Source organism: Fundulus heteroclitus, chromosome 2 (assembly GCF_011125445.2).
Source record: "Fundulus heteroclitus isolate FHET01 chromosome 2, MU-UCD_Fhet_4.1, whole genome shotgun sequence".
In the NCBI taxonomy this organism is placed as follows: Eukaryota; Metazoa; Chordata; class Actinopteri; order Cyprinodontiformes; family Fundulidae; genus Fundulus; species Fundulus heteroclitus.
In genome coordinates this window covers 30,270,460-30,285,575 of record NC_046362.1, presented here as the reverse complement: position 1 = coordinate 30,285,575, position 15,116 = coordinate 30,270,460, and the positions used below count along the sequence as shown (strand labels likewise).

The window sequence follows — 15,116 nt, the reverse complement described above, 5'->3', positions numbered from 1 at the left end:
AAAATATTGTCACACAGCTCTAAGTGACGTTAAACCTTTTCAGTTTGAACCAAAGTGCATTGAAATTGATGACTATGCGGCTATATGCGGCCTTCGTAGCTCAGCGCCGCTCTGGCTTGTCTGGCGACTGCAGACAGCATTGCCGCCTGCACGCCTCCTCAGCACGATTACGTTAACCCGGCAGGTAGCGTTCTATGTCCGATGTCCGATGTCCAATAACACTTGGTTAGTCTGATCAGTCCGGTCTTCGGTCTGTTAAAGCCTGTTTAGGGTCTAGTCTTCGGTCCGTTGTCGGTCCATGATTTCACATTTGATACGAACGGCATTGGCGGCATCTTCGTTATTTAAAAGGGCTTCCGGTGTTGCCTGTCTCTGATGTTTCTCCCACTGTCTTTCACTCTCAAGGCGGATTTAAGCGTTTTATGGATAAAAATAGTCGGCACGGCAGTTGGTTTTAGCTTGCGAGGGTAAGCCCACCTGTTAGCTCCTTCATCAAATACGTTCATACAAATTACTCAAAGGCTTCTGGAGAGAAGTGTTGAGCACCAATGAGGCTCCTTCAGAAGTTGGAAGAGGACAACTTCAACATTATCAAGAACTTTTGAAATAATAGAAATATATAGATGGAAGAAATTATTTACTTGATTCTTATACATACAAGCTATGCTGCACAGTTTTCTGATGCAAGTAGCACAAAAACACGGGAAGTTCAAAATATGCCTGTTAACAACATAGTTTTACACAAGAAGAGACACAAAAAATAATGTTTTTAGCAGTTATAAAGGAGAATATATGTAAAAACAACAACTAAAATCAGATCTCCTTTTTCAATTTTATGTATGAGATGCCATTCGCAGTGAAGCCAAGCTAAGCTATCTCTGGTACTGGAAGTTGGAAAGTTAGTTTAAAACATACATTAGCTATTGTGTTATAAGCTGCAAAATAATTCATGATCTGTCAATTATTTTTTGCTGTATGGAAAGTATTTTAATATGTAAGTTCTGTGATGTTTAATATTGGTGTTGCTCAGGACGTTGATTTAACAAGGATGTACTCCTAGAGTCACATGGTGAAAATTCAACCGGTATAATTTCAAAGATTACAGGTTTTGGTAACAGCGCAGGTCCCTGGTGGGTTTTAAGGCCTGCTAATCTGAACATAAACAAAACAAATGGTGCTTCTAGAACAGTCTAAAATAATATACAGCTGTTACACCTTAATTTATATCGTTCTGATATTCTCTTCGGAGAAAGGATGCAAACCAACATAAAACTTTTAATTGTTTCCAAAATCAAGCTGCAATATTCGGAAACCTTGTTCAACTCAATTACTTTTGAATATGTGACAGCGATCTTTCTCCCCATCAAGGCATTAAAGCAGTAAATTTCATTAAATGTGATATGACCATCTGATACAGTACAGACCTAATGCTATATTTCCAAGGAAAATCAAAACCTTTTTGATACTTGAAAGCAGGCCACAGAAAAGCAAATGAGTGCAGCTAGATTTGAAAAGATTTTTATAACCCATTCAGTGTTTCTTCACAATTTTCATTTTTATTTTAGACCATCAGGTGCCTGAGGTGTAGCATCATCATATGTCATTTCACGCGTGATTGGCCTGTTTGCAGAAACTGATTGCAGTAGTCACTCTGTGGAAAGCTGCTTGAATCTTATCACAGAGAGCCACCCACATCATCAATTTTAACACTAGTTAGAAAATGTCCCAAATTAGGGAAGAAGAGGTGCTAACAATTTAAAACTACAATAATGGACTGCAATTCATTTCTCAGATATTAAAAAGCCTAATTTAAGATATAAATATGTAATTACATTTTGCCAAGTGAGATTATCCCACTAAATTATATGGAAAAACTATTTCAGGATATCTGCTCGGTTTGGCTTATCAAAAATGCAAATGTCAATTTCAAAAGCAATTTTATTTTACAATGTGAGCAGTTCTATGCTGCCATGATTCATCTTTTACTTTTTTATATATTGTGAAATAAATAGACCAGAAAAAACATCCATTTTAGTTTTTTCTGACTGGTACTATGGAATATATTTAATTTAAAGACTACATTTTGCTAATGATCTTTTCAGACGTTTTCATCCATTCAGTGCCTTCTGCTTGTCTGAAATTGCGTCTGAGAGGTTTTAGAAAAACCCAGACATCCCTCTTGGCTCCACTATAATAATGTTTTACACTCACTAGCCCATAATATCAGAGGGGATGTATGTTTAATTTAAGTAATTTCCATGCAGTAGAACACCGTCTCTACTCCAAGCTTACAACCAAGATGATGGTGTTCCTCATCCTACGATTAAAACTTAGCCTTTCCACACCACAAAACACATATATTTCAAACTATTGCATGAAGCATTTTCTTCTTTTTGTCATTATCCATATCCTACAACCACAAGTGTGGGTTGGGATGTCGACAGGCCGACAAACTGAGAGCTTTGCTTCTTGGCAAGAAGGGAGAGGAAGGCAAGCATTACTGTACTCAAAGTCCCAAAACTATTATCCATCTCCTACTACAACCTACAAGCACCCGCTCTAAAACCACCAAGGTATTTGAAATCCTCCACATGGGGCAGATACTGACCTCCGACTGGAGGAAGAAAGATTTCAGATTTAAACAATCTGACTCGGTTCACACTTGGCTGAAACCCATGGCAGTGCACACAGAACAATTCAACAACTTTGTCATGAAATTCTGACCATAAACACCACACACAGGACTAGGGACAAGAAGCCGCCCTTTAAAGACCCAGCTGGTGTTTAGGTTGTACAGGGACCGGGTAATTCTCCAGAGCATCCTGAGGATGTCATATTCTCACACCAAACGCCTTCACAAACACGGTCACAAACTTTTTCCAGGTCCACAAAACACATGTGGAAGATAAAACAAAAGTCCCATGACTGTCAGCAATTCTACAAAGGTAAAGTTCTAGTCCAGTGCTCCATGGCCCGGATAAAAAGCTAAACTGGTCCTCCTTAATTCAAGGTTCAACAATCATCTGGAACCTCTCTTCCAGCATCATAGAGGAAACTTCCCCAGCAATGCTGACAAGTGTTATACTCAGACACTCTTTTCTTCTTATTTACATAACATACCATATCAAAATATTTTTTGTCTAATTCATTAGTAGATGAACAGAAAAGCAGCATGCTGTATTCAGTTGTGTTGAAAACAAAAAATACAAAAACCAACTAGCTCTTGAAATTTGTTTAACATAACTATTGGAATTATTGTTTAGGGCTTTTTAATTAAACTCTTTTAAAAAGTATTTAAAACGAACAAAACAAAACGTGAATTTCTGACTGCATCTATTGACTCACAGTCTCCTCGGTGAAATATCTCCCCTGAAGTTGTTCATATACGATGCAGAATACGTTAAACGTCCTGTACCTTTAATAGGCACTTGACTGGTCGCCTTTTACTTTATATGCAAGAAAGGAACACTAACATTCATTCTGCCACTGATGAGACAAAGGGGCAGAAAGTAAAATGGCTTGACAATTAAAACCCAGACTAAAACACACAGATAGCTATTATATGTGCCTTGTTATGAAGCTGACTTTGTCGCCATTGGGGCCAAAATAGCTAACCGCCGGGTCGGGTCGAACTTGTCTAACAGTTACAAAATCACGAGGAGATTTCACTGCCTGTTGAATTCCTGTTCAGTGTTTTAAACATGATGTGCCTCAGAAGAAAAGTGTATGCCACCTGCCAGCACCCGAGAGCTCCACTAAAGCAGAACTTAATCATCCGTATGCTGCCAACTGGGACTGGAAGGGGAAGGTGCAACAAAGTCATCTGGCTTCAATCAGCAAAAAGTGACACTTTCCAAACTGTCAGCGTCACACCTCCTGCATTTGACAGATCAAAGACGAATGTAAAGGTGGATGCATTGCAAATTATGGAACCTTTCTTGACTCTCCGATTTGAAAGTTGGTGGTGTGAACGCGGATGCAGGAGAGGGAAGGAGAGGTTTGAAACCTTCGATGAGACTCAGGCAACTTTTGATCTTATATTCAGAAAACCATTAGCTTCTGGCTATCCGTGTGGATCAGTGTTTTTATCGTTTCCTCTGGTGTACCCCTAAACTGTATTATATAAGAATATCCTTGGGCATCTCCAGTGCAGCTGGGAGAGAGAAAAAATAATAAAAAAATAAAAAAGAGGGACTGTTTGTATTTTTCTCCCAAAGTACCTGTTGTGTTACACAGTCATGGTAACCTAAACTGTCAAATGTTAGGATGTTAACAGAAAGTGAATACCTCATGCAGTGATACAGAGACTCTATAGGGAGGCGGTGACATCCAGAGCAGCTCTCTCACCACCGCTATGAATCTTTGATGACATGGCAGACACACAACTTACAGCGAGACCCACACACAGAGCCTCAAACGTCCGCCGTTCACACTCCTCTTCCTCAGTAGACTGTCAAAACAGATCAACTTGCATTGACTCATAGAAAGACTTCTAAAAATAAGAATGTGTGGTTGGCAGGATGGGAGGGAAGCTGTGAACGGATCCAAGAAGTCATAACACAGGAAAAAAAAAAAAAAAATACTGACCAAGAATTTATTGTGCATCTTCGAAGTAATTATCTTGAGCAAGCATATCTCACATGTAAGAAACTCAGCAGAAAGAAAACACCTGTGGATAGACGTGTAATAATATGCACTGTTCTGCGGTCTGAGCGTTCTCTGAAGCACTGAGCCCCGGCTGCCTGAGACAACTGATACAGTCCAGGAGAGCCATGATATCTGGTTTCTGATTAAACTGACCAAAGCGGATTTTCTACTACACATTAGTTTGCATTTAAACAGAACAACAGCAGAAGGCATGTTCCTGTTAGTCTTTGAAACGTTTAATCTCTGAAGAATAACAAAAAACAAAATATACATATGTCGTAGAAATATTTTCACCATCCCTCAGTGAGTTGTTTTTGAAACTAAAAGGATATACTTTGTCCAAATGCCAAGACGGTGTAATAAGAAACAAGCCAAGTGGCAGAATTTTTTACAATTTTTTTAATTCTTTGCCAAAAGGGACATTTCTCACTGAAAAGAACACAAATACTTCAAGAACAATGAGTATTTTTACCCATCAATTAGATTGGAAACAAACATTTTATTTAAAAAAAAAAAAAAGGTTGAAAAGACTGTTTATGTAATAAATAAATAGGCCAACAAGTTGACTAATGAAGGACTATTTGCTGAAAACCTGGCATACAGCGGAGGATCATCAAAAGGATGAAGCAGCTTTCAGGTCTTTGTTTTGTTCCAGAAAGACTAGACTTTCACACTATGTTGATCCTCACACAGCACAATATGCCCCCATGACTGGAAAGTAAACTTTGAGAGACGTCTGTGGAAATATTCACCAAGATGCCTAAAATAATAACCTTGAAGTGTGACTGCTTCAGACACAAAATATAACAAAATGGTTTAAGTTTTTTTAAACACAACTATAGATAGTAAACACATTACTGACATTTTCCCCCTTTAAGTTATATAATTTCCTGGCCTGTAATACCTTTATTTATTAATTAAGAGATTATCTTCTAATTCTTGGAATGTTCCCCAGAGAACAATTATTCCAGTAGCACCATTATTGGCACCTCTGTTATTAAGACTTGTTGTTTTGGCTGCATGTTTTAGATTATTATTCTATCGTGAGTCCGTATGGATCCCCTTTTATTTAGTTTACAGCCAGACACCATCAGATTTGTATTTATAATCTCCGGGTTGTTTAAAGAATTCATGACTTCATGGGCTGCTATCCAGGTACTCATCCTTTGTTTCACACTTGTCTTTCATTCTTATTCTTATTTGACCAAAGCACATGTTTAAGTTAAATGGTAAATGGCCTGTACTTGTACAGGTCCGATGACCCCAAAGCTTTACAGTACACTCAGTCTTTCACCAATTAAGCAACATTTTGGCCACAACTGCCCCGGGGCAGACTGACAGAAGCAAGGCTGCAGACAATCAGCGCCACTGGGCCCTCTGACCACCGGCAGGCAGCAGTCAAAGCCGGTGAAGAGTCTTGCCCAAGGACACAACCACTGAGACAGCCGGAGTGGGCGTTTGAACTGGCACAGTAGTGCTTGGAAAATCCACAGATTTACTTTTGCAATGGTCGGTTGGAAAGGGCCTTTTGCTGCATGTCTCCTAAGGAGCTGGGTGCCATGTAGGTGATGTTTAATGGTGTTTGTGGAGCCATAATGTCACTGTTCATGTGAAATGAACAGATGAACAGATTATTTACAGCTGTCCACTGCTTTAATCCCAGTGTCCATGCAGATTCGGTTAGGTGCTCAGTCCATCAGCTAGCAATTTTCAACACAAACAGAGAGCTTTTATCATAGCAACATCTCTAAAGAATTACACAAAAGAAGGAGGGCCAACGTACAGACCTGGAGAAGCTAATACTGGTTAAACATCAGAAATGTCTAATGTTACATGGCAAGTTTGGTGTGAGAGTTATGTAATAGGGGGGGCAGGGATCTCATGCAAAGAGTATGAGACTAAAATTAAAATATGTGACTTTGGTTTCCAAAGAGGCACAATTTATAATTCAAATAGTGATTTTTTTTCTTTTAAAGTTTATTTCCAATTACATAAATCCTGTATTTAATGTACAACACATGATTGTTATTTAACTGCACATTCAGAATTCAGCATTGTGAATGTGCAGTTGAATAACAATAAAGTCTCTCTAAGTCTAAGTGTATTTCACAAAACAGTCCTTTTAGAGCCTCTGCTCTTACAATTGTAGTGGACTTTTCTAATCATGTTTCTTTACAAAACTAATAGTAAAAGCAACTCCATAAAAACTAGAATTTGGCATTTTCATTCGTTTCTTTTCACCGTCATACCACTTTTAAACTGAGCCCCCACCTTAACGATTACAGATTTACCAAACTGATTTCGATGACCACTTAGAGGTGTCTGTTTGATGAATTTCCATTCATAGAAGTATATATTGACTGTGTGAAATTGCTCCTCGAAGAATTACCTGTTAAATTCTTTGCAGCACAGCTTAAAGGGGTTCTTTCATCTCAATTTTAAGCTTTTAAAACCTTCACATTGAGTACTTACACCACAAGTAATGAAAGAATGGCACTGACACAAGGGGGGAAAAAAAAGGGCCAAAAAGAACGTCTCAAGCGTCACTGCAGTAGAAACACATACAAAAGGTCATAATTTGCTGCTCCAATGAACAAAATCGCTGAAGTGTAAAAATCTGTGTGCTTGTCAGGCAGTCTTTGTGTGGAAAGCATGTTTCTCTACTAATAGTATTAATTTAGTCACACTCCTTGTCTCTCTTTTACCTCTGATTAAAAGCCCATTCCCAGCAAGCTCATCTGAGACAAAAAAAAAAAAAAAAAATCCTAGATGAACAGAGTTTCTCTGAGATGTTTGATAAAACTCTGCTTCTTATCCTTCCCAGGAAAGACTTTATGATGATTGGGGTATTAGGGGGAAGTTGAGCTTTCATCATGCTGCCGCTGTCACAGTGGGCATCTCTCCTCAGAAATCTAAGTTTGGTTAGATGATTGCGTCCCATTTAGTGGCCCAGGCAAGAGGAGTCTGTCCCACTTCTTAATATGTGTTGACTCACTGATGTGGAGATGTGAGGGGGGTAATTAAACATGGAGGACCCAGGGGGGCAGCACTATGCCTGTTTACGTATAGCAGAAACGTTTTATCAATGTGCAATATCATCTTCTGACAATAGTAAACAAACCAGTTTGAGCTCTTGTTTGGGTCCCAGGAAGCTGAACTGACCTAATCTGATTTCTGAATTTAGATAGGAAGTTGGTCAGAGACAGCTGCAAATGGGCCAATAATGCAAACACAAATAGTACTTTAAAGTAGGACACTGACTGCCAATGGATTTGATTCTTCACTCAGTTCTCACATTCAAAGCCAGAGAGCTGCAGAATGAATTCAACAGCAACAATCACTGTAAATACAGTCCCATACAGGACACAACAACAAAAAAAACCTGAAAAGTTCTCAACGCAATAAGGGTTTTCTTGACAAACACAAGGATTAGGGCTGGATGATAATTCAACCACAATATATATCGATCGATAGACGTATATCGATGATAGAAAATAAGGTCAATAAAAAGTTCAATAGAAGAAAAGTTTTCTTTCCTTTTGCATTCTTAATATTAATATCATTACATCCTCCTAACCAATCAGAAAAGCAGACCCAGGAACGCTCTGCCCCCTTCAAAGAGTTCAGAGAACACATGTTTTTTTTTTTTTTCTTAAACTTGCAGTTTTGGTAAAAAGTTGGTAGAATAAAGGGTTGAGTTTGAATTCAGTGTTTGTGTCTGTATCTAAAAATAGGTCACTAACCAACAGCATAACATGGCCAGGGCTGCAATTAAAATATACATTTTTCATTTGTTGATAATTATCGATATCGATCAATATGATTTCTATTTTATCAATATGCTTTTTTTTCTATTATTGTCCAGCCCTAACAAGGATGACTGTGAATCAATTCACCCAGGTTGATTTGGTCCATCCATCCATCCATACATCTATCCATACAGCCATCTGCCACCTTCTGTTTATCCAGGACGGAACCCCAGACATCCCTCTCCCAAGCAACATCCTCCAGCTCATTTTGAGGGATCCTAAGTCATTCCCAGGCTAGAAATATAGTATACATAGTCCATAGTATACATGGATTTTGATAATGTTACTCATTAACCTAAATCACAATAAACTAATATAAAAGGAACACAAAAGCCCAAACTTGGGCAAAAGAGCACATGGTTTGCAAGCAAAAGACAAGAAAAATAACTTAAGGCAAGGCAAGGCAAGGCAAATTTATTTATATAGCACAATTCAGTACAAGACAATACAAAGTGCTTTACATGATTAAGATATACCAAAATAATAAAATGTAGATAGAAAATTGAATAAAAGCAAGTAGGGATAGAATATAGTAACAAAAAGAACATTAAAAACAGTAAAACTGTTTAACTAGAACAGTCAAAGGCAATTTTAAACAGATGTGTTTTTAATCTTGATTTAAAAGAACTCAGGCTTTCCACACTTTTACAGTTTTCTGGAAGTTTGTTCCAGATAAGCGGAGCATAGGAACTAAATGCTGCTTCTCCTTGTTTAGTTCTGGTTCTAGGTATGCAGAGTAGGCTGGAGCCAGAAGACCTTAGTGGTCTGGAGGGTTGATACACTGATAACAAGTCTGTGATGTATTTAGGTGCTAAGCCATTTAAGGATTTATAGACTAACAGAAGTATTTTAAAGTCTATTCTCTGAGATACAGGGAGCCAGTGTAAGGACTTTAGAACTGGGGTTATGTGCTCTACTTTCTTAGTCTTGGTGAGGACGCGGGCAGCAGCGTTCTGGATCAGCTGCAGCTGTCTGACCCACTTTTTAGGAAGTCCTGTGAAAACACCGTTGCAGTAATCAATTCTACTAAATATAAACGCATGGATTAGTTTTTCCAGATCCTGCTGAGACATCAGTCCTTTAATCCTAGAAATGTTCTTCAGGTGATAGAAAGCTGACCTTGTAATTGTCTTTAGATGCTTTTGAAGGTTCAGGTCTGAGTCCATCACTACTCCCAGATTTCGGGCCTGATTGGTGGTTTTTAGCTGAAGCGACTGAAGCTGTGTACTAACTTTTGATCTTTCCTCTATTGGTCCAAATATTATTACTTCAGTTTTGTTTTTATTCAATTGGAGAAAATTTTGGCACATCCATGCATTGATTTCTTCTAGGCATTTACTCAGTGCCTGAATTGGTTCATAGTCACCTGGTGACATGGTGATGTAGAGCTGTGTGTCGTCTGCATAGTTATGGTAGCTGATGTTGTTATTTTTTATTATCTGAGCTAGAGGGAGCATGTAGATATTGAAGAGGAGGGGACCCAGGATGGACCCTTGGGGAACCCCACATGTGATTTTTGTCATCTCTGATGTAAAGTTACCTACTGATACAAAAAATTCCCTGTCCTTTAAGTAGGATTTAAACCAGTTGAGAGCTGTACCAGAGAGACCGACCCAGTTTTCCAGGCATTCTAACAGGATGGAGTGATCGACAGTATCAAATGCTGCACTGAGGTCCAATAGAACCAGCACGGTGGTTCTTCCACAGTCTGTATTTATATGGATGTCATTAAACACCTTGATAAGGGCGGTCTCTGTACTGTGGTGAGCACGGAAACCTGACTGGAAAACGTCAAAGCAGCTGGTCGTTGTTAAGAAGGAGTTTAATTGTTGAAATACAACTTTTTCAATGATCTTACTGATAAAAGGGAGGTTTGAGATGGGCCTGTAGTTCTGGAGTAGAAGTTTGTCTAAATTGTTCTTTTTCAGCAGTGGTTTGATAATTGCTGTTTTTAGGGACTGGGGAAAAACTCCTGACAGAAGGGACGTGTTTATTATCTGAGTCAAATCAGACGCTATGACAGGTAAAACTTTTTTAAAGAAAGCTGCGGGGAGAACATCAAGGCAGCAGGAGGAGGAACTTAACTGCTGAATTATCTGCTCTAAGCTTTTGGAGTTTATTTGGCTGAATTGGGACATTTGGTCAAAACTTAATGAAAATAATATTTATTCCACTGTTTATGACATTCTTTGTGGATGTATTGGCCTTTATGAATAAACTGTATGAAAACGCAGAGGAAAAACAGCTAAAGCCAGAATTTTTATTATTGTTACTAGGGCTGGGCAAGTTAACGCGTTAATTTCGCGTTAACTCATTAGACTATTAACGGCGATATTTTCTTTAACGCGCGTTAACGCATGTTGGTCACATGCTTTTATTTTGTGAAGGTCTGTTGCTGCGGTGTAGGGGTTTGAATCAGAACAGTAGGTGGCGATAATGCGCCAATAACCTCGCTGTCAGCCCAGCCTCAGATTCAAAGAGGAAGAAAAGTGCTGGCCGGAAAAAAAAACACAGCTGACATGCGGAAGGCGGTGTTTCCCGCAGGTACCGCGAGCGAGCTTAGGCGAGGCGAGGCGGTGAGTTGGCGGCCGGAACAACTTTTGTGCGGAGCGGGGGGGGGGGTCTGCATCGACGCCGTCGGTGAAGTCGCTTCTCGTTTCAAAGTATCCATGTATTTTTGCCTGTTTTCCCCCTGCCATTCACTATATGCGCGCGAGAAAGTAACAACAAAAAACCGCGTGTCAACGTCAAATAAACGCAAGCATATCGAGTTAGCAAGCATTTCAGTTTAAAGTTCTTCCAGCATGGAATATGACAGAAACAAGTTAGTTGTAACCACTGCCAAGTTAAACTTTGGTATTGAACATAAAATGGTAATGCTGCTCCCTGCTGTTACCTCAGAAATTGCCTGTTTTTGGTAGATTTTTTCCCCATAAAGAGAATTCCCTGTCAGTGGCAATAAGCTTTAATTTATTATTATTGCTATTTTTTGTTTTACATGTTTAAGTTGAGCTTTACACTAAATATGTGTTACTGATAAGTGCTACAAATGTTACAACACTTTTGTTCATATGGCAGCAGAACATTAAAATAAAAGTGCTCTTTACACTACTTTTGAATTCATTCTTGGAGTTTGTAAATACAATGCGATTAATCGCGATTAATCGCGATTAATCAGTGCGATTAATCGCAATTAAATATTTTAATCGTTGCCCAGCCCTAATTGTTACATTAAATCACTCAGTTGCCTAACATTTTTGGCCAAAGTTATTTAAGAGCCACTATGTAGGCCCTTAAGAGCCACGTGCTGCCCCAGATCCACAGGTGGCAGAAACCTGCACTAGAAATACAGCCAACACCCTTTGCACAAAAAAGAAAATGACTTTGACAAGAGCCGCATAATGCATATACAATATGCTATTTGTCTAAATCATTTTACTAAGGCTGAATGAAATTAGGAAAATGTTTAATTGCTATGCTTTTGAAGAAAATCCCCAACCAAATGTTCCAGACCCTTTCATTTTTTACCCTTACACAATGTTTTCACCGCTCTCCATGAGCTACAGCGACTCAGTCGCTAAAAGCCAGGGCAACAGGAGTCTATCCAAATGACCAAATATACTATTGATTATGCCGAGTGTCAGTGCTTGAAATTTGAAACAAACTGTATTATCCTACAAAATATTGCTTCCAAGTGGTCCATTGCAATTACAATATTGCACAAACAGATATGGTGATGAGAAGTGTGATTCAATATTATACGTTTTCACCTTGAAGCCAAAGAAAAACAGCTGCCTGTGACTGTCACCATCAACCTTTCAAGGAACAATTCATACCGCCTTTAAGAAGTTAAGTCATTTATTACCTCCCATTCAGCTTTTCTGTATGGGAATGTGGTTAAGAAACTTTACTAAAAGATTTTTCGATAGTAATCAGGGGTGATATGTCACATTTCATGAGCGCTTTCAACTGTTTATTTTTTTTCCAAGGATGAAAAGCAAAATAAATGAAGAAAACAGTATGTGATATGTTTTCAGAAAACAATATACAACTGACTCAAATATAGGATTTGAGACTTGTATAATATAACGCAGAAAATACATAACTTGAAATAAAAACATATTGATAACCAATAGTGTAAGTATATTTGATTTTTCTTTTGTTTTTTTCCCCCACCAAGTACGACAAAGAAATAGGATGCGACATAATGGGAAATTGTTGGTTTTAAATAGGGATGAAACTTGTCAAAAGGAGAGATTAGCATTGAGCCTGGTGTGAATACAGGTTTTAACTAAACTAAACTTCCATCGTTGGGTTTCCAATCAATACTTTTGCTAATTTAATTATCTAGATTTATAGTACTGCCTTCTTTTAACTGGATAACTTTTAAAAAAGAAAGTTTCCAAATTGAGTTATTGCAATAATAGGCCTACATGAAAAGTAATTTTCTTCTCTTGTGCCCGGTTGAGGCATTAATGTTTCTTCCAGGCGAGCACACGCACCCACACACACACACACACACACACACACACACACACACACACACACACACACACACACACACACACACACACACACACACACACACACACACTTGCTTTAACAGCTTATGAGGGACAAAATTGTCCTCACTTCACATCAAAGTCTTCACATTACTAGTAAAATGTGCAAGAGAAGGTTCTCACTCAGCTGCAAGCACCAGTACACACACACACTTCAGGGTCAAAACCTCAAATTAGCCTGGACCGCAACCAAACAATCAACCTGTGTTTTCATCAAAGTGGTGGGCAAGAATATATCGTAATCAAAACAGCTCGAATGCACATGACAAAACCCAACACTGATTTAAAAGTGGGGACATGATTTAATTGTCAAAATACAAGATGACTATATCCTAAGGGATTTGTTGCAACTGTTAGTTTCAGTGGTCATAATGTTATGCCAGGTACATGCATCTTAAAAGTTGGTAAAGCTCTTTCCTATCATACCCAATTGTCACGTAGGCCTAACTTTTACTTTCTTGCTTTAAGGTAGAAACTAGAACTCGTCCACCCCATTAGGCTGCTTTCTACTTCAATCAGCAGGGGGGCAAAGTTTCTCCACGTAGGTAACATTTTAATTTAAAGCATCGTTTTGCAAAAAAATGAACTTTTTTTCCCCCCCAGATTTCACTTTACATAACTATTTGCTGAATTTTTCTGCGAGGAGGAAAAGGGTAATTGGTTGCATTTCCACATGCCTTTAAACATGTCTGCAGGGGACCATTAGCTCATATTAATGTGAAACCCTTGTAGGCATATCTGAGCTCTATTAGGACGGTTCTGCTGCAGCCTCTTTAAAAAAAAAAATCCCACTTTACCCAATCTTCATAAGTTAAGAGCTATGATGGTGCACAGATGGTGCGACCCGTGGCAGATGCCAGAGTGATATTGCTGACAGCTTGCCCCTTTCATTTTTAAGATGTAAAAATGGAAATAGAAAATACAGATTCACTCAAGTTAAAAGCCTGAGAAGAAAGAAAGTTTCACATTCAAGAAGCGAGAACAGATCCAAAGTTTCGTGCGGAGTTGTTTTTCACTACCTCGCAGTCGCATGTGAGGTTAATCTGATTTTTTTTTTTTTATTTAAAGCGCTGGCCTCTTTGAAAGAGCTTCATCCGTTAACGGGGCTGCTTCTGACCCGCTCAGACCCTCAGCAGAGCATCACTGACCTTTGATGTGCTCGTTCACGACGCTCTCCAGCCGCTCCAAGCGCTCCATAATCCTCAGCGTTTCACCTTTCCCGTCCTCCTCCAACTTTCTGTCCGTCTCCCCGCCGCCGCCGCCGCCGCTCTCCGCAACTTTCCCTCCGCTGTTGGCCACATAGTTGGTGATCCAGCCGACGTACAGGAGGCACACGATGTTGGTCATGCCGCTCAGGATGACGCACGTCGACACCAAAGTTTTAGTTCTCCTTGTGCACAACATCGCGACATCCCTCCAAGGGCTCCCCTGCGCGCAGGCAGGTGGATTCAGGAGGAGACGCGCTCGGGATAAACGTGTCCAAACGCAGCCTCAGCTCGCCTCTGCGCACTCCGCTCTCTGCTGCATTACAGAATGCTCCAAACGCTTTCGGCCGCCGGGATGAAAGTCATCTGACTATATGATTCAGAGAGATCCCACGCTGAGCAGGCAAGAGCCACGCTGCGCTCAGCCGCTGCAAAGATGTGAAACACAAGCTATGGAAGCCCCCCTGTTGCCTCCCGACGGCCCAATGGCAGCAGAGGAGGCGGGATCTGCCGGCCTCTGCCTGTCCCCCTCACAGCTGGAGCGCACAGATGAGGGCGCAAGGGAGGAGGGTAATGTATGGAGGCAGAAGTGCAATCGACCGCAACAGATATGGGTCTACTGGATTGAGTTTGGAGACGTTCCCGTAAGTGGGTTAAAAAACAACAACATGGCTTTTAGAAAGCCAAAGTGTGCTAAAGTACTGGAACATCTTTAAACATTAAAACTCCGAGTAATTACCACCCCATCTACATTCATCACCACAGTAAAAACTGTTGTTTCTGATTATTGTTTCGTGTATATAATGTAAATAGTGATTAAGTGGCCGGATGTTGTCTTATGTGAATTGTGTGCGTGCGCACACGTGTTTTTCTGCTGTATGATGACGCCACTT

At 39.6% G+C, this 15,116-nt stretch overlaps 1 protein-coding gene across 2 annotated transcripts in view; it reads right to left on the bottom strand.

Annotated features, from left to right (window-relative positions):
* The window catches only part of galnt18a (UDP-N-acetyl-alpha-D-galactosamine:polypeptide N-acetylgalactosaminyltransferase 18a), a 205,796-nt gene extending 190,945 nt beyond the window's left edge, over nt 1-14,851 (bottom strand). For both annotated transcript variants that reach the window (XM_012867633.3, XM_012867634.3), the window contains exon 1: nt 14,167-14,851. In XM_012867633.3, the coding sequence (XP_012723087.2) occupies nt 14,167-14,422 (256 nt within the window). In that variant the 5' untranslated portion in view covers nt 14,423-14,851. The remainder of the gene's footprint in view (nt 1-14,166) is intronic.
* Between the last annotated feature and the right edge of the window lie 265 nt (nt 14,852-15,116).